The following is a 19,897-nucleotide window of genomic DNA, read 5'->3' as shown; positions in this document are numbered from 1 at the left end:
TATGACTTCCTTTTCTCATCAGGTATCAATAAAATTTGACGCTTTATTTAGTGCATGTGGAGTGGGGAAGCATCAGGTCACTGGAAGAACCTGGGCTAAGGACTCAGGTGACGGTACCTTGCAGAGCTAAGACTTTCCAGAGGGAAAGCAATGTCTCTATTCTCAGCCCAGATGGGCATCAGGTAGCAGAAGAACAGAGAATGGGATGAAAGACAACTGGGCAGTGTTTGGCTAGGTGATTACCGGTGCCGGAAGAGGAATAATCATGAAACTAATGAAGCTCAAGCTTCAGGGCCCCTCACTTGAACAAACTCCTTCTAAGGCACTGGGACCAAATAATGAATTCACATGGATGAGAAGTGTGTGTATGTGTGTGTGTGTGTGTGTGTGTGTGTGTTTAATCAGCAAAAGAAAGACACTTCTGTATTGCTTTTTTTTTTTTAAAGGGCCCACCCTAATCCACTAAGTACTAGAAGTTTCAGGCCCATCAAAAACTGGATCCATGCCCACGCAACATTTACTGTTTTGTTTTCGGTGGTGGTGAGGAGGGGGATAGAGAAAAGAGAAGTTATCAATTGTTCTCTACCTCAGCCCTTACTGTGTCTTGTCAAACAAGAAGCTCCTTAGGCTGATGAAGCTACTTTCCCTTCAAATGAGGAAGGTGTGATGGACAAATATTATAGGCAGAGGCACTTCTCCATCATCTTTTGATTATAAACTATATGGAGGGAACAAAAAAATGTAGCAATAATATCATGAACACTGAGGCAACTATCACTAAGCTCTGCAGTATTTTAATCTGCTCTATTTGCTTACTTAAAGAAATAAAACGATTTCTGTTTCTTCCCCTCAAAATATATATATTGGGGCCTCCCTGGTGGCGCAGTGGTTGAGAGTCCGCCTGCCAATGCAGGGGGCACGGGTTCGTGCCCCGGTCCGGGAGGATCCCACATGCCACAGAGCGTCTGGGCCCGTGAGCCATGGCCGCTGAGCCTGCGTGTCTAGAGCCTGTGCTCCGCAACGGGAGAGGCCACAGCAGTGAGAGGCCCGCGTACCACAAAAAAAAAAAAAAAAAAAAAAAGTGAGCTAAACAAGACATTTCTGAGGGTAGATTGAGTCTGCTAGTGTATGACTGTGACTTGAAGAGAAACCTCCTCCAGGCCACAGGTGAATGAGGACCAGCCCCCAACCCCAGCCCCGCCTTCCTGCCCCCTGGAGCTGGTCAGACCCCAAGCCTCCAGGCTCTAACCCCAGCCTTCCTCTGTGGTTGTCCAGTGCACTCTTTCAAAGGACTGCCCCTCTAATCCCCACATGTGCCAGGCTTCCTTGTCCCTGACCCTCTCTTCACCAAAACTTCGCCAGTGCCCTGCAGAGTCCCAGCTCTGTAATCAGCCTCCTACTCAACTTTGGACTCTTCTGGAATGTTTCCTCTAGCTCTCAACTTTAACCAAGCTGAAAATGAACTGAACACCAAACTATTCCCAGGTGTCTGCTTCTCTCTTCAGCAGGGGTGTTTGTGCCTCCTATCCTGGGGCAGGGGCTGCTGACGAGCAGGGTCCCGCTCCCTCCCTCTCAATAGTACTTCCTGTCCAAATGCCTCCATTCCCACCATCTTTTGGGCAGGTGGGGGGAGTTTTGATTCTGAGCCTTGCGATATTCAGCTGTAGCTCTCTTGCCCTCATGTATTAGCTACAAACTTCCTGAAAACTGAGTACCCTATTTAAAACCCTCAGATTACTTCCTGTTGATCTTAGGACAAAGCTCAAAATCCTTAATGTGACCTGCAAGGCTTTGGTTTTCTTTTATTTCCTTGAACATGCCATGTTCTTTCTGGCCTCAGGACCTCCGCACACACTGTCTCCTACACAGAACCCTCACCCACACCCCCTCCCCTCCACTGCCACTTCAGTCCCTCCCTGCTTTGGGGGCCTGCTACTTATCCTTTCGATCAGCTGTGTCCAATCAAAATGTAATGCAAGCCACATATAATTGGCTTTTTTAAATTGGTAATTTAAAATTTTCTAAAAGCCGTACTAAGCAGCAAAAATAGGTGAAATTTTAATAATACATTTTATCTAACCCTTTAGGTTCAAAAGATTATCATTCTAACATATGATCTATATAAAATTCTCAATGAGGTATTTTACTTTCTTTTTTCTTAGTAAGTCTTTGAAACCTGATGTGCATTTTATACTTAAAGCACATCTCAATTTGGACTAACCACATTTCCAGGGCTCCATAGCCACACAGGACCAGTGGCTACTGTATTGACTGGTGTAGCTTTAGCGCTTAGCTTAAAGGTTATTTCCTCTAGGCTAGTCCTCCTCAAACTTTAATGTGCATCAGAATCACCAAGAGAACTGGTTCAAACAGGCTGCTGGGCCCCACTTCCAGAGCCTGAAGGAGTAGGTCTGGGGCAGGCCTGAGAGTCTGTATTTCTAACAAGCTTCCAGGTGATGCTGAGGCTGCTGGTCTGAGGACAAAATGCTTTTACAGCCTCTGCAGACTTCTCTGCCCTTCCTTCCCACCCACTGGGAAGTGGTGAGGTGCCTCCACAGACCCCTGCTTTAGGACACGGGGTGCTGTTGTGATGGGTCACTTGTGACAGAGCACTTGTTCCACGTCTGTGTGCCCTGTTAGACTGTAAGCTGCATCAAGGTTGGTCTGACTCACTGCCCCATCTCTAGAACCCAGCATGACACTTGACACATCCTAGGTACTTAGTAGGTGTGTTGATTGAATCAAAGTTAGGCAAAAAGGATTAGCTTGTGCCAAAAAGGCTAAGGCCTGACATTTTTAGTGGTAACTACCAAAGCAAAAATAGTCAGGCCCGAGACGTTAGGAAGCTTTAACTCAAGAATTCCAGTGTATTTGATGGCAAAGGCAGAGCCAAGAATAATCATCCATTATATTTTTCTTTTGTTACAGTTTAATATAACAACAACTAAACATGAAAGGCCATAATAATCTCCACAGAGAAAAGAGAGACACTGATTGACTTGTCCAAAAACGCAGAGCCACTAAATGGAATTGGAGCTGCGATTCAGGTCTGTGCCTCTGACACCCGCACTCTTTCTACCTCACCACGGAAGATTTGTGAGTCTGGGTGTGAGCATCTAGGCTCACTAGGCTTCCCTTCACAGGAGAAGCTCCAGTCACAGCTTGTCTCCCCAACCCAGGCATTTCATGAAATGCACACAAACAAGGTGAGTACAAAGGAGGGCTCGGCGTATGACTGCTCTTGAGAAGAACCTCAAATCACAAGGTCAAGTCAGGCAATAGTCACCCCCAACTTATATAATAAGGTGCCATGCTAAGAATGAAAAATTATCCTTTTTAAAAATCAAGCTTTGTTTTTTTGTGCTGCTTTTGGTAAAGCTCACCACGCTGGAGTTGGTTCTCAAGGGTCCTCATTTATCCGTTGGCAAGGGTTACTGGCACTTGAATTAAGCACTAATTTTAGTCAATGATTTACTTCATACCCCCAAAGGGCCACACGGGTCACTAAATTACCATACCCCAGGGTTCCTTCCTTTTTAAAGTATGGTGTGGCTCAAAGAAAAAAATTTAGTAAACAAACATATCTTTTACATGACTCTGCATCTCATCTTCCTGCCGCTTCCTCTTGGCTGTTTTTCCCTTCCTTCTGGCCATTACTTTTTTAGTCCTCTGACACCGAACTTATACCTTGCCCACTCTACTGAAATGCTCTCTCAAAAGACTGCTGATTAGTTACTTCTTACTAAGTGAAGGCCATCTTCACTCAGGACTTACACTGCTTTGACCCCTCTGAAGCTGACTACTTCTATCAAGGGAAGAAAACATCTTCTAAGATTTTGGTGCTGCATTTCTCCCAGCTCTTCTATTGTTATGTCCCAGTGTTGAATCTATATTTTCTTTTTTTAAAATGTAATTTAATTTATTTTTTTATACAGCAGGTTCTTTTCTGTTTTTAAATAAATTTATTTATTTATTTATTTATTTTTGGCTGCATTGGGTCTTCGTTGCTGCACATGGGCTTTTCCCTAGTTGGGGCGTGCTGGGGCTACTCTTTGTTGTGGTGCGCAGGCTTCTTATTGCGGTGGCTTCTCCCGTTGTGGAACACGGGCTCTAGGCGCACGGGCCTCAGTAGTTGTGGCTCACGGGCTCCAGGGCGCAGGCTCAGTAGTGGTGGTGCACAGGCCTAGGTTGCTCCACGGTATGTGGGATCTTCCCAGACCAGGGCTCAAACCCATGTCTCCTGCATTGGCAGGTGGATTCCCAACCACTGCACCATCAGGGAAGCCCCAGCAGGCTCTTATTAGTTGTCTATTTTATACATATTAGTGTATATATGTCAATCCCAATCTCCCAGTTCATCCCACCACCACCAACAACTACCCCCCCGCCCCACCACTTTCCCCACTTGGTGTCCATACGTTTGTTCTCTACATCTGTGTCTCTATTTCTGCCTTGCAAAACAGTTCATCTGTACCGTTTTTCTAGATTTCATATATATGCGTTAATATACGATGTGGTTTTTTCTCTTTCTTACTGAATCTGTATTTTCTGCCCGCCAGCAACAGTACTATGACAATGAAGACAGCATATGACACCACAGCCGCTACCTTTCTCAGAGTGCTCACCGTGTGCTTGGGACTATTTAAATCCTCAACCACCATTCTGCGGAGAAGTTACTATTACTCCTGTTTTACAGATGCAGAAACCTGAGGGGTGAGGTTAACTTGCCTAAGATGACAAAGATTGTAACTGGCAGAGCTGGATTTCAATCTCAGGCAGGCTGGACCCCAAAGCCTATACATATGCTTTGAAACACCCTGCTCCACCGCCATATTGACACCCAAGGCTCTGTCCTCAGTCCTTGGAAACCCAACTTTTCTCACTACTTAAATTACGTTAAAATGGATGATGAATACATTGACATTCCCAAATACTCATCAGTCTACCAAGTCTGGTCAATTAACTCATTCTTCAAACGTGTTACAAACTCCTTTTGAACATGGCATAATGCTAGGCCTGTGATGAATATAGAATCCAACATGAATGATGTCTCCAAGTGACTAATGGGGGAAAGGATACATGTATGTATCACTAAAGCAGAAATTAACCCACATCATGAGAAAGCAGTTCATGTATATGGGAGATGGAAAAGGAGAGATTTTTTTCTTGAATAATGCTTCATGGACATGGCACTATTTAAGCTGGATTTGAAAAGATGTTTAAGATTCAGATTTATAGAAAAAAGAAAAGGAATTCCAGGATGTTTAAGATTCAGATTTATAGAAAAAAGAAAAGGAATTCCAGCCTAAGGGAACAGTGAGGGGAATAAGTGTTTATGGAGAAATGGTGAGCCATTCAAACTGGTTTGCCTAGAACAGTCTTGCTTTAGGCCTGTTTTCCCAACATACTTATTATAGGGCCCCTTTCACACTTGAAGGTCCCATCTGGAAAATTATATGATCACCTTAAACTAAGTATAGGGTATAACAAGGAAGTAGGAGGAGACTAGTCTAGAAAGATAAGACTGAATAGTGGCCCCAAAAAGGGCCTTGTGCCAAAGAACGCAGGTTCTTCTGTAAGTATTGGGACATCATTAAAGGGTTAATAATGTGTATTTTTGGAGGATCAGGCAGCACCTACAAGTAAGAAAGATGGGAAAACCAGGGATTTGAATACTTGTGAGGCTCTTGCAACCATTCTGGTAACTTTTAATGAAGACCTGGACAAGCATAATGGCTCTTGAAAAGGGGTAAAGGCGATGATGTGAAAGACACTCCAGCTTAGCTCAGGTGGGGGCAACTTTTTCTGTAAAAGGCCAAAGAGTAAAATTTTTAGGCTTTGTGGGCTATGTGGTCTCTGTTACAATTACTCAATTCTGCTGAAAGCAGCCATAAACAATGCATGTATGAACAAATAAGGCTGTGTTCCAATAAACATATTGGAACTTTTTTTTGTCTTTTACATATGGACAAAGAAATTAGAATCTCATATAATTTTCATGCACATGAAATATTGTTATACTTTGATTTATTTCAACCATTAAAAACCATTCATAGTTTGTGGGCTGTACAAAATCAGGTAGTGGGTCAGAAGGCCTTAGTTTGCCAAACCCTGGCCTAGCTGGGATTACCAGATCTACTAATCACATCAGCATTTTGAACCTTTAAGCATCCTGTCATGGGATAATCCCAACATTATTAAATCACCTGCTTCCATTCTTGGCCAGAACTGCAAGTGCCTTGAATAATGGAATCCCATTCATAACAGTTTTTATCCCTCACAGAAGACAGTACTGAGCACATTTAAATCAGTCTGAGTAGTTTATTTTGCTTCATCGAATTATTTAATAATGGGTTCAAGATAGAAGAGGGAAAAAATTATTCATCTTGTTAACCAACTTCAAAAATATAATCTGTCATTTTGACATGCATTACTTTTATTAGACATTTTTATAAATGCTTCACACTTCAGGTGAATGTATACCTGCTCAGGAATGAGTGCTATGGAATTGCCTTGGCAAAAAAGAAACAAATAGGCGACTTGAAGAAAACACAATTTGCAGGTGACTCATATTTTCAAAGACCTTTTGAAATATATATACATATATGCATTTTTTCCCACCTAAATTGGCGACAGGGTAAAAAATATCCTTTCCATAAATGTCACCGTAAAATCGAGTTATGTTTCAAGATTAGCATCCTTTTGGCAAGGTAGGGATGGAGAGGGTGGGTAGGTAGGTAGGAGACTGGTACATATCAGGCCATTGCATTTACTGAGGTTACTTCCACAATACTTCCAGAATCTCTAGGTAGTATCAACAAATGGAGCTGAAAATCTTGCTGCTGCTCCTCATTAAACCATATAATTTCATGTACCTCTCCCTCACCCACCGTAACTGAGTCTCGTCCTCTCTCCCACACCAATGCTCCTGGGACAGTGCTTCCTTCTTTCCTAGGTGTTTGAAAAATAATAATGTCTAAGACTCTAGTATGGCAACTCATGAACAGGTGGGGAAAATTATAGGATAAAGTCCAGTCTAAACACTTAGTTTGTTTTCTGTTTCCAAAATTGAGTAAGAAATGTGATCAATGATATAATGTTGAAGTAATATAAAATAAGGCATGCAGAGCCAGAGTTGCTTTGAGCCAAAGCTTACCCTTAAATATTAAATATTCAAATCCTACCCTAGACCACTTGGATGTTTTCCCTGGTCCAAATCCTCACTACATACCTTTGAACAACTCTTAACCTCCACTGCATTAGGGATCTAACTCTATAAAGATAGGCTGGCTAGATGTGAGGATAGGAAAAAGAGAGGTTAACTGTGTTTCTGATAGATTAAAAAGGAACAGTTCTTAAGGGAAATGAAATCTGGAGCTCAGTTCCTTAGGGTCTTAAAATATGCCTTTCCCCAAGCCCAGCTCAATACGAAAAGTTCAAACATGACTATATCCAAAAGTACCTATTGTTCCATAATCTATTACTTTTTCTAAAGCTTTATGGTAACTGTTCCATTTGTGTTTGCATCATAAGAACAACTCTTTACCAGGAGCAAACGCTATTACTTACAGGTGTTTTCCAGACACTATTACCCTGTCATTCTCCAACTTTATACCTATTAACCACTTGTTACAAAGGTAACAAACCATAGCAGGTAGACTCCTCTTCACAGGAAAGGGACACACATGTGTAATGACATATGTGTGTGCCTGGGGCATGTGGCCTGTTCCAGCCTGCGTGGCATCACCGATGTGCACAACACCCACTCATGACACCTCCTTCCTATCTAATTACTATTCTCAAGGGGCTATGAAGAAGACTAAATGAGATTATGGTGAAGCAGTCTACCAAAGAGTGTGAGGTATTCTGGGTTGAATGGAGCCGACTTTGACTAACACATGAAGACTGACACAGACCTCAGGCCCTTGAGAGTGATCCTGCCTTGCTGATGGTATGAGCAGAAGCGAAAGCTGGGAATAAAGCAAAATGAGGGTGGCAGTAAGGAGTAAAGGTTAAATTAGACAGTGGAAGTAGGAATGCAATCAAATGTTGTGTGTGTGTTTCAGGAAAGAGGCGTTGCCAGTAAGATACAGTCCTAGAAGCATACCAAATACTAAGCAATATTCTACAATCCAAATGCTTTAGTGAAGTGACTAACATTTATTTTACATTTTATAAACTATATTTTATCCATATTTGTGGCCAAGTTTCAGTTAAAGAGTTTTGTTATTAAGTGATACTTTTAGTCCTATTTCCCCATATAAATATCCCTTCACACCAGATTTCATTCCAAGGGTGTTCAAGTGACCTAACAGTTCAGACACTGGCGTGTCCTCTGTGCTCTAGGCACCAGACACACAAAGATGAAGGCATGGCTGAATTTAGATGTCATTACTTAAAATGAAACGTGCCACTTAATTTCAACCAACCATAGGAGGCAAAAGAGGAAGAGAGACTGAAAGATCTAACCGGACACCAACAGGGGTTGCCTCTGAGTGGTGGAATAGAGGATGACGTTTTCCGCCACATTATACTTCTGTACAATGTTCATTCTGGACAGCGGCCACATTTTCTACAATGATCCACTTGGTTTGGTTTAAATATGGACACAAACGAACAGGTACTACTCTTGTAGCTGGGAACTTTTATTTGCTAACAGACTGGTTAGGAATTTACTGCAATGAGATTTTGCGGATGTACTTGTGGTGGAAAACGTCTAAGGATCTTTAGTTTAAAACAGACTTTGAACACAGGCATGGACCTTGGAAATAATCCAATGCGACATCCACTTTTTAAAGATGCGAAAATGAAGAGCCAGAAAACTGAAATGATTCAAGATCACACAAATAGCTTCAAGACTAAAACCCAGGTGTCTTGACTGCCAACTCAGAGCTCCTTCCACGACACCATTTGTTTGAATTATGCTTCTCTCAACCCCACCACAACTGAGTAGCATCTGTGGTGTGTGAGGTGCTACAGGAACACAAGGATGGATCAAACCTAGTCCCCTGGCCTCAGGGAAGACAGTTTTAAAATAAAAGACAAAATGACATGTGTTCTGCTTTCATTATAGAAAACTCTAGTAGCTACTGGTGAAAGATAGCATTTGATTTTTTTCCCCCAAAGTGTGCATTCGGTCAGTTAACATTCTGGTACCACTCACAAGCTATAAAGCCTCCATAATTTGGAAGGGAGGTGGTAGGGGAATGAGAGTTACAAGTTAACTAACAACCAATTATCCTTAAAACGTAACTGTGAACTTCACTTCCATTACACATTTCTATTGTCCTTCTCCAGTAATACGGCCCCCATCCCTTCGAAAGGAGAAGAAATACACTTATTTTTTCATTTGTAGTGGTTCGAAGAACCTGTGATTTAGCTCCAGACTAGAACCCTCCATGAAACCATTGCAGGTATTCACCTTTCTCCTTTCATGACGTTCAAGTTTTTTCTGTCTACTGAGACTTTTAGGGCCAGGTCTGTCATGGCCCTCAATATAGTGGCACAGCCCTGAAAACACACCGAGCTCCCCTCCAGTCGGAGCCCTACTATTGACGGAGCTCTGTCACCCCGTGCCTCAGACGTTCAGGGGAGTTGAGTTCATCACTCCCTTCAACTCCTGTTTATTCTTGCCGTCAAGGTACCTCTACCAAGCGGAATCCTCCTTTCGGCTGTCAGACCAGAGAGGCTTATTCTGACAAAGGGACAGCTGAGCGGGACCTGGGGGATAAGTGAGGGTCGGAGCCTGAGGGGTGGACGCGCGAGTGCCAGACTCCCATCAAAGACTGAACCCGGGGAGGAAAGGAACTGGCCCTCCCGCACGCCAAAATAAACCACCACATCATTGAGAAATGGAAACGTTCGCAACAGCAATATTCCAAAACAAAACCACTCACCTGCGAAAAGGCCACCAGCAGCAGCCGCTCCTCAGAACCGCCAAGCAACCAGTACCTCCCAAGACTCATCACTGCTGCCGGCATCGACTCTCTTTTCTAGCCCCGGAGCCAGAAGGGGCAGGTCCTATGGCTCTTACTATTGGAGGGTCAAGCTGTCACTCATTCACAGCCCCACCCTACTCCCAGGAACAGGTCGAGGTCTTTTCCGTTTTTCAAATCCCCGGCGTAGAAAGTAAGGCTCTGAATGGCTCGCTGAGGAGACGAGCACACTTTCAGGCCAGTGAGGAGCTAGCTTTGACGCTAGTGGGCGGGCTTCTGCCTAGGGAAGTAGAAAAACAAAGCCGGGAGCGTCGCCAAGGCAATTGGAAAACTTCAGGAGCTCTTAAGCGGTCGAGGTGTTAGAAAGTGTTTGGCGTCGTGAAGGAAATACCTGCCAACGTAGAGGAGGGTCGACGGGATCTTGGAAGTGATGAGGTGATGCCTTCCTTTACTCTTGGGAAACTGCAGCCTGCGGATGAAGGTGGGCACTCCTCGCGGAGGAAAGCTCCTGCTTTCCTCATGGTTTTAAGTCCTAAACGATGATTAAAGCAAAAGCCTTTAAAGTGCCCGATTTATGGGCAGTAATTCGTCCTCACTCTCTCCTAGTGTTGATACTTTTATAGGGATTTCCCCGTAGGCAATCCCCTGAGATTATTTTGGTTGGGGGAAGAACAGTGAACATGGAAGGCACTAAAAGCTTATAGGGCAGACGTAGAGAGGATGGAGTGAAATGAGAATGATAAATTGGGGGGCCACAGTTACTGAACAAGAGAAATCTATGAAAATACTTGAAGCTCGGCACAGGGCCTTGTAAGCTTCTTCAAGTAGGATTGAACTACCACACAAGCCTTTGAAGCATAAAATGTCAGAACCTTTGGGTGGGCGTGAAAATAATAAGGATTGGTTTGTTTGCCTGACCACATGAGAAATTTTGCTTCTCGATTTCTAAAGGCTGTCCTACCTAGTGTTTAGTATCCTCTTTTGAGTTTTTCTTATTTCATCCTCATAACAAATCCAGTAGATACGTGATGGCCAAGCAGGTCCTCAGAATAATTAAACATAAATTTGAAAAGCTAATTTCCACATTTTTAACCCTGTGATACATTATGTATTGAATTCGTTAAGATGTAAACATTGGTAGTTAGTTCTGTATCTCCTTTATCCTTCTTAGAGCATAACAATTCCTCCTCGGATGTCAAAGAACAGACCCTTACTTCTGGGAGAGCACAAATGCAAGGCCTGACAGATCCCAGCAGGTGATAGGTACCATCTAGGGACAGTCAAATTAAACTTGTACGGGATTAACTAGAGGTCAGGTCAGAGCAACTGGAGGAGGTGGCTTCCAGTCTTGACTCCCAGGAGTGCAGATTCCAAATCCTATACTCTTACCCACTTCTTCTTCCTTTTCTCTGTACCAGGTGAGGACAAAGTGAGGGGAAACCTTTTCTGCTAGTGTAACATCAAAGCTTCCTACTTAGAGTGCCCACCATCCATACTCTGGAGGATAAAGACAGGATAAAGACAAGTGTCAGTCTTATAGCATTTAGGGATACTTATCTGGACTTAAGGGCTCACTGGATTTTGTTTTACTGTTATGTATACCTGTGGAATGCTGGTTTGTCACATAGAACATTAACAACATCAAACATCACTTGCCTTTTAGAATCTCCTTGTACAGGTGAGGAATCTGAAATTTAAGAAGTTTATTCAGAATTACTTAGCTGGTTGGGGACAGAGCCTGGGCAAGGATCCAAGGTTGCTAATTCATTATTCTGGGGAAAATGCTTCCTCTCCTGCTGCCTCTTGCTCCCCCCTAACACACACACACAAAAGCAATATGTTTTTAAGTCAAGATTACTAATTTGAAAATTTATTTCCATTGAGACCAGTCATGAAAATTTACTTCTGATGTAGCAAACAGTATAGATAGTATGAAAATAACTCAGGGTCCCAGTTCACTACTTCAAACAACTTTTGGTGTAGTCCCACTTTCATCCAAATAAGAAATGAAAATGCAGTAAAGTATTATAGCCATGTTGTCTTTCTTTCTGTTATGTGAGTGTTTCAAAAAGTCAATATTAACACATAGAGTACTTTAAGGATTAATAGCAGATTGTCTTATTCAGGACCTGAATAAAATACAATTTTATGAAAGCCTACGTACTGGGCCTAAATTTCACAGCTATTTACACAGGGCCTTTGCAGGTGGGGTTGAGCTGGTCCACCATGCATCAAAACATCATCCAGAGACCTAGGCTATTCTGCCTTGGCTTTCTCCTTCCCTCCAGCAAACTCCAGAAAGTAGTTGATCCTATATCCCCTTTACAGATTGTCTCCTTGACAATCGTATCGTCATGATCTGGTTGTTTGCTGCTAGTATCTAGTCTCCCACCACACACTACCTTCTTTCAGGGTCAGATTAAAATCTGCTCCCCGTAATCTAGTGTAACAGGCCCGAAGTGTTTGGCTCCCACCATTGACCTATTCAGTACACGACCCCTCTACTGAAACCCCAAACTGGAAACGCCCTTTGGGATCAGCCATGTAGAACCTTAGAAGAGACTTTGAAGCCACCTGTCCCTTCGTTTTGCAAGTTAAAACAGAATGCTCATCTCACAGAGTAGTGCAAAGAGTAACTGAGGCCATTTTGAAATAGTTTTGCAATCTCTGAAGCACCTTAACATCTGCTACTTCCTTGCACTGGGAACTTAGGCACATTGTCTGACCTCAGCCTGTGTCTTTATCTGTGAAATAGGGATAATACCTAAGTGGCCATTGTGAAAATTAAATGAGATAATGCAGGATGTACCTGGCACAAGGAAAGTGTTCAGTAAATGGTAGTTATTCTTAACAATTACAGTAATGATAAATGTAAAGTGTTTTAACTACTTACACGTACTCTTGTTTTAAGAACTCAAGAAAGTCTGGGCCTTGTGCTTTCCTCCCCTTTCCCTGCTCTCTACTCACATGGAGACCTGGCCTCCTGCAGAGATTACAGGACGGGAATTTCCTTAGTTATCTTGCTGCCACCCAGAGAGGTGACTGTCAAGATGTGAATGCCAAAGAGAGTATAGATGCACTGCGGGGCTGGGAGCCTCTGGTACTGGGAAGTCTGAACTATATGAAATTTCCCTACTGTACAACGTGGAGCATCATGGGGTGAACAAGGTTGTCAATTTCTCCCTGTGGAGTTGTTTTTCAAATGCTATATCAGAGTTATGTATTATACTTTATATTAAAAATATTAGGGGAGCGAAACCAACGCCTGCCTCCGAGCAGCAGCTGCGCCGCGGCCGCCGAGGGTTTCTCTGGCCAGTGTTGCTCCCACCAGTCTACAGCATGGGGAATATCTTTGCAAACCTCTTCAAGGGCCTTTTTGGCAAAAAAGAAATGAGCATTCTCATGGTGGGCCTAGATGCTGCGGGAAAGACCACCGTCCTGTACAGACTGAAGCTGGGTGAAATCGTGACCACCATTCCCACTATAGGCTTCAACGTGGAGACCGTGGAATATAAGAACATCAGCTTCACTGTGTGGGACGTGGGTGGCCAGGACAAGATCCGGCCTCTGTGGCGCCACTGCTTCCAGAACACACAAGCTCTCATCTTCGTGGTTGACAGCAATGACAGAGAGCGTGTGAATGAGGCTCGAGCGGAGCTTATGAGGACGCTGGCAGAAGACAAGCTCAGGGACGATGTTCTCCTCGTGTTTGCTAACAAACAGGACCTCCCCAATGCCGTGAATGCAGCCTAGATCACAGACAAGCTGGGTCTGCACTCTCTGCGCCACAGGAACTGGTACATTCAGGCCACCTGTGCCACCAGCGGGGACGGGCTCAATGAGGGACTGGACTGGCTGTCCAATCAGCTCCGGAACCAGAAGTGAGCTGTACTCCTCTCTCCTCCCCTCCACTCCCTCCTTTTGCCCTGCTTTACTCTCATGTGGCAAACGTACCCCTGTGGTGTGAGTGCCAGAAGCTGTCTCCATGGTCGGTCACAGTGTGCTTCACCATGCTGTAAATGTGCAGACGCAGCCTGCAACTGGGTTTTTATTTAATGTAGATAGTTTTTGTTTCCAATGAGGCAGTTTCTGGTACTCCTATGCAATATTACTCAGCTTTTTTTATTGTAAAAAGAAAATCAACCCACTGTTTAGTACTGAGAAGGGATTTTAGGCACACGGGTCATCCAGGAGTCACTGTGTCAGAAAAGCCCAATGTTCCTCTTCTGGGCTTTACATCTGTGTTGAGATCCATTTTGGTGGTTGGTTTTTAACCCAAACTCAGTGCATTTTTAAAAATAGTTACAAATATAAGATAAGGAGAACACTTGAACACACAGAAGGGAGAAATGTGCCTAGTGTAGGTTCTGCAGTAATGGCCTGAGTCCAGTCCACCAGTGGTCTGTTTCCCGTTGGGAACGTGAAACGGGGCAGAACCAGCTATGATCCATTCTGCATGGTCACAATAGGGTCCCTGTGATTTGCTCTGTCTTGGGTCATCCCACACCCCATAGCGTTTGTGCTTGTATCTGTGCTTACATGGCTGCCCAGGAGATGGGCTGGAGGCTGCATCCACCGCTCTCAGACCCCTTGGAGGAACCCCAGCCTTTTCTTGGGTCAGCATGGGCACTTTGGTTGGAACGCTCTGGTCTGAGCGGGAGCCCTGCAGTCCCCTTGCTTGCCTGCTCCGGGCTCTCTGGGGTCTCACCAGCAGGAGCGCGGGTGGTCATCCTTGAGCCCCAGCCCCTCGGAGCCCCTGTCTACGTGTGCTTTCACTCCCTCAGCCTGCAAGGGTCAGATTTGCTATCGAAAAATGATAACCTCTACTTTTTTCTTTTGTATTTTGATAAACACTGAAGAAGCTCGAGCTGTTAAACTTTATCTTGGGGAAAACCTCAGAACTGGTTTATTTGGTGTCGTGGAACCTCTTACTGCTTTCAATACATAATTAGTAATCAACTGTTTTGTATACTTGTTTTCAGTTTTCATTTCGACAAACAAGCACTGTAATTACAGCTATTAGAATAAAATCTCTTAACTATTAAAAAATATTATGTTTATTGCATAAGGCTTAGAAAAGAAAAACTTTTAAACACCCACATTCCTACCACTTAGAATTTATTGTTAATTTTTATTTCCTTCCATTTTTTTTTCCTATAAATCAATTATCTTAAAAAGACAGGAATCTGTAGTATATATACTGGTTCATGGCAATATATACTTAATTCATTATGAACATCTCCTCATATCATTTAATATTCTTCTTCGATTAAAATTCCATCAGGTGACTGTGCCTTTGGGTATTATGTCTCACAATTCAACCGGTTTCCTACTCTTGGGCACTGAGTTGTTTCCATTTCTTTCAAAGATTCAGGGACGTAAATGGGCTGCTGCTTTCCTTAAATGACAGGGTGCTCTGGGAATGTCTGTTGAACCAAAGGTACTGGCTGCTGGCCTTCTCCGCAGAGAGGCTGATAAAGTCGCCAGGCGTTCTTTTCCCTGTGCCCTGGAATTGCAGAGCTAAGAAAGCTGAAGCCAGGGAAGCCTGAAAGCTCCTGTAGGGTAGCCCCTTCACCCCTGCTGCCCCCAGAGTTTCCTGCTCTTCAACCTGAAGAAAAGGTATTGAGGTGAAAGAAATTGAGGGAGGGTTTGGAAATCAGGGCTCAATTAATAAAACCTCACAAAACTCCTGGCATATGTGTCTCCAATTTACAGATGAGGAAAGTAAGGCACAGAGACAATCTGTGCAAACCTGCACAGCTAATCAGAGAGTCCGAGTTTGACTTCGTTCTGAAATTTGCACTCTCCCCACCATGCTTCTTACTTCTTCTAAAAACCGCTGGCTATAACTTCATTCTTTTTTATTTTTTCTGTGAGAAATTTGTTGTCGGTCTCCTAAGATTTATTGGTTATCTGCTCCCTTAAAAAAAAACATTCCCGGGGCCTCCCTGGTGGCGCAGTGGTTGAGAGTCCGCCTGCCGATGCAGGGGATACGGGTTCGTGCCCCGGTCCGGGAGGATCCCATATGCCGCGGAGCGGCTGGGCCCGTGAGCCATGGCCGCTGAGCCTGCGCATCCGGAGCCTGTGCTCTGCAACGGGAGAGGCCACAACAGTGAGAGGCCCGCGTACCGCAAAAAAAAAAAAAAAACAAAAAAAAACAAAACATTCCCTCCTGACTGTCCAAGGATTTCTTCTGCCTCTGGATTTCCCAAGTTGGCTCCCTCTTTGCCAAAAGAATGTGTCCTCATTCTTTGATAAAGAATCAAGACAACTTAGCTTTTGTTCCCCCCCACACACACATTTGCTAGTTTTCTTACTAAAGTGTCCTCACTATATGCCTTGGAAGGTCAAACTCATAAAAGGAAGTTCTCATAAAGCCTGCATAAAGTTAACAATGTTACACGTAGTTCCTTAGCTTTTGGGATTTATAAAGTATGACTATATAGAGAGCAATAAGTCTGTTTTTCTGGTTTGGTTATAACCTGGTTCTAAAGGAATTTCTAAAAGAGGCTCTACAAAATTGTTTAGAGCCATGCAGCATCATTAAAATGGGTATATAACCTACCAATGTGACACTTTGAAGGCAGTAACACATATTTGGAAGTGTAATTTCTGGAATGTTTTGTTAAAGGCTCTATATATAATCTAATCAGGATCAGTTTCAGTCAAGAAGATACCTTTTCTCTTTTTTTTTTTAGTATTTATTTATTTATTTATTTGGCTGTGCTGAGTCTTAGTTGCAGCTCACGGGATCTTTGTTGTGGCACGCAGGCTTCTCTCTAGTTGTGGCACAGGGGCTCCAGAGCATAAAGTCTCAATAGTTAGTTGTCCCGGGCATGTGGGATCTTAGTTCCCCAACCAGGGATCGAACCCATGTCCCCTACACTAGAAGGCAGATTCTTAACCACTGGACCACCAGGGAAGTCCCAAGAAGATACCTTTTTTCCCTGCCCCACCCCCCATACTATACCAGCACCCTAGCCCAAACTATCATCACCTCTTGCATGGATTTTCTCAGTAGCTTCCTAACAAATCTTCCTGAATCCACTTTTGCTCCCTTTTAGCCAGGCAGGGTGATCTTTGTGATCATGGTACAGCTAATCCCCTCCTTCCCCCAGCTTGAAACACTGCAGTAGCTTCCCACCGCCCCTGGGACTGGCCTTCTTTCCTCTTCCCTAGGGCCATTAGACCTTGGCACGAGCATTTTCCCTACCTAGAATGCTCTTCCTTTCCAGGTAGTTAAAGCGCAGAATAAAAACCCAATTTTCCTAATTCCCAGGCTGAATCTCTAATGTGTGTTCCTGGGGATTAGTTGTCCAGCAGGGGGAAAACATGATTTGGAGGTTCAAAGGAAATTCAGTAGCGCAGGGGATAATAGTGTGGGCTTTAGGGCCAGTCCGCCTGGGTTCCAGTCCAGTACTAACCATATGATCTTGGGCAAATTTTTTTTTTAATACCCTTGCCTTATTTCTTCTGTTGTATAATGGGCCGTGGTAAGGTTATCTACCTCATAGAGCTATATTGTTTAAATAAGTTAACACATGGAAAGAGCTCAGTAAATTTTAACTTTAACAATAGTCTCAACAATAGATTAAGGGCCCAATATAATTTCTTATGTAGAGAGTAAAATCAACCTTGTTAATTTTCTCTTGTTTTCTTCTTGGGAAAAACAGATACAGCAAGCAACTGGGAGGCCCTCCTAGGGCAGCGCAAGGCTGGTCCTAGCAGATAAGGCTTCAGGGTCTGCACTATGTAGGGAAAGACATATGATTACGTAGTCAAAACAGGTGCCAGGCCACAAGTGCTAGTGAGCTGAGATAACATGAAGCCTAAGGGGTTTAAAAAATACAGAAGGAAAAATAAATTAAAGAAATCTAAAATAGTATAAAAAAATCACAACAGTGGACAAAAGATAATCTGTTTACAGATGAAATCATTTTCAGCTTCTAAACTAAGCCCTGTCATATAAAATATCTTTTCCATGTATAATAAACATTTTGGAGGCTACCTGAGGTCCCAGAATTTTTTTACCAGACTGTTCTATGGTAGCTTTGAGATCTGTCATTTCTAGCTACTTCTAGGTACTATTTTGTACCTAGAAGAGAGAAGCTACTTTACCTATAGACTGTTACTCCAGCTTGAGTGAGACAAAGTTCTTTATATTCCCCATTTAAATCCTTACAGAATCCTTATTAAATAAATTTAGAAAATAGTTTGCCTTCACTTATTAGTGAGTTTTCAAGTAAAGAATAATGAGAATACAGAATTTGTTACCAGTTTGGTAACCATCAGTGACTTCCGGCCACTGGAGTGTTGGTCTCTTTATGCCAGTTGAGTCTCCTAACTAGTCTCTGCCATCATCTCTCTGTGAGGTCAGATAAGAGGAACAGGTAAGTCTCCTGTCGGTAGCCACAGGATATAAAAATTAGCAAGAAAGGCTATTCTCATACGTGGTGTTCTGTAGACTATTATTAGACTTACGAGTAATGGCAGAGGCTCTAACACCTGATGGTTCTTGGAGAGATGATGGGCTGAAACTCGGATTGCTGTGATCCATGATTATTCAGTGACAGCTGAAACAGAGAACTGCAATGCCAAATGACCTACATTTCTTCACCTTCGAAACTTGAAGCAATTATATAAAGGCCAAGCATCTATAGCTTGCTAAAACTTCCCTACTGTTGAAAATTATTTTTAGGACCATTAGGAAAGAACCTATGTTCTCAGATTCAAAGTCAGTTATATTAGGCAAAATATTAATAACGGACCAACTTTTAACAAAATATTATGGTAAATATTTCATTTTTTATCCTATATATATATATATATATATATATATATATATATATATATATATTCCTCTTTGCCTAAACACATATATTTCTTTATGCTTTGTTGCTTCTCTGCCTTCTCTAAAATGGGTGAGAAAGGAGGACAAAAAAAGGAAAAGGAAGAAGGAGAAAATAAGTAAAACCTTCAGAAATGCACAGGTCTGGTCCCAACCAGCAAATCAATCCAAAAAGTAACCAGTTATTCATTGAATTAAGGAAGAGAATTAACAATATTATTAATGCCTACCATAAGCTGTGCCAGGAGCAAGAGATATTAAGATAAATGAAACATGAACTTTGTCCTCCAGGAGCATGGCCCAGTAAGAGAGAAACCAACTCATGAACTATGAATCACGGTCCAACAAATACATGTGCAAGTGCAATCATTGAGGACTCACAGGGTGTTTTGGTTGGATGGGGGAGGGGGAGTTCTTAAGTGTGGGGGGGGAGGGGCTGGGGGTGAGAAGAGTTGGCAGGGATGTGAGAATTATAGATACATAATGGAAGAGGTAAAGTCTGAGCAATGTTAAGAAATGAGTAGACTTCCAGCCAGAATCCAAAACTGGATTGTGGTGATAGTTGCACAATTGTATTAAACTCGCTGAAACTCATTTGGATTATATGCTAAAAATGGGTAAATTTTATGATATATAAATTATATCTCAAACTGTTTTTTTTTTTCTTAAGAACACTGGCTTTAGAAACACACATGTGGACAGATTCCTGCAGTTGGCTTGTTTCAGAGAGAAAGTGCATGAATGATCTTATCTGTAAAGCCACCGCCTTTGCCCGATAGACCTTAGGGTCTAGTGCTGCCTGTCTGGGTGGATAGTCTGTCTAGGTCTGGGGATGGTATTAAGAAGCTTATTCTTGCCTCATACTTGAGCCACATTATCCAACAACTTTATCAGGCATACTGCTGATATTCTACTTCCTACCTTTATGACACCTATTTCTTTCCATACTTAGTTACCAATTTTACAACTTTGGACTGGTGAAAAATTTATGTTGAACTAAATTTAGACTGATAGAAAAGTTGCCGGAATAGTACAGAGTTTCATGTATCCTTCACCCAGCTTCCCCTAATGTTAACATCTGGCATAAGCATACTACAATCATCAGAATCAGGAA

At 42.8% G+C, this 19,897-nt stretch overlaps 2 protein-coding genes across 2 annotated transcripts in view; one reads left to right on the top strand and one right to left on the bottom strand.

Annotated features, from left to right (window-relative positions):
* The window catches only part of BPGM (bisphosphoglycerate mutase), a 30,731-nt gene extending 20,743 nt beyond the window's left edge, over positions 1 to 9,988 (bottom strand). Inside the window, exon 1 of the mRNA XM_082632939.1 lies at positions 9,897 to 9,988. The gene's annotated coding sequence lies outside the window, so the exon portion shown is untranslated. The remainder of the gene's footprint in view (positions 1 to 9,896) is intronic.
* A 269-nt stretch (positions 9,989 to 10,257) lies between these two features.
* Positions 10,258 to 14,984, top strand: LOC309810200 (ADP-ribosylation factor 1-like). The gene is made up of 2 exons (XM_082632083.1): positions 10,258 to 10,416; positions 12,847 to 14,984. The coding sequence occupies exon 2, from the start codon at positions 13,275 to 13,277 to the stop codon at positions 13,686 to 13,688; it is 414 nt and encodes a 137-aa protein (XP_082488209.1). The 5' UTR covers positions 10,258 to 10,416; positions 12,847 to 13,274; the 3' UTR covers positions 13,689 to 14,984.
* The last annotated feature ends 4,913 nt before the right edge of the window (positions 14,985 to 19,897 follow it).

Source organism: Mesoplodon mirus (genome assembly GCF_964341445.2).
Source record: "Mesoplodon mirus genome assembly, chromosome: 9".
NCBI lineage: Eukaryota > Metazoa > Chordata > Mammalia > Artiodactyla > Ziphiidae > Mesoplodon > Mesoplodon mirus.
Note: the sequence above shows the minus strand (reverse complement) of the source record. Positions and strands in the feature narration are given on the sequence as shown.

Excerpts from the sequence above, each read along its gene's own strand:
- LOC309810200 (XM_082632083.1), top strand. The coding sequence starts at position 13,275 with ATGGGGAATATCTTTGCAAACCTCTTCAAGGGCCTTTTTGGCAAAAAA.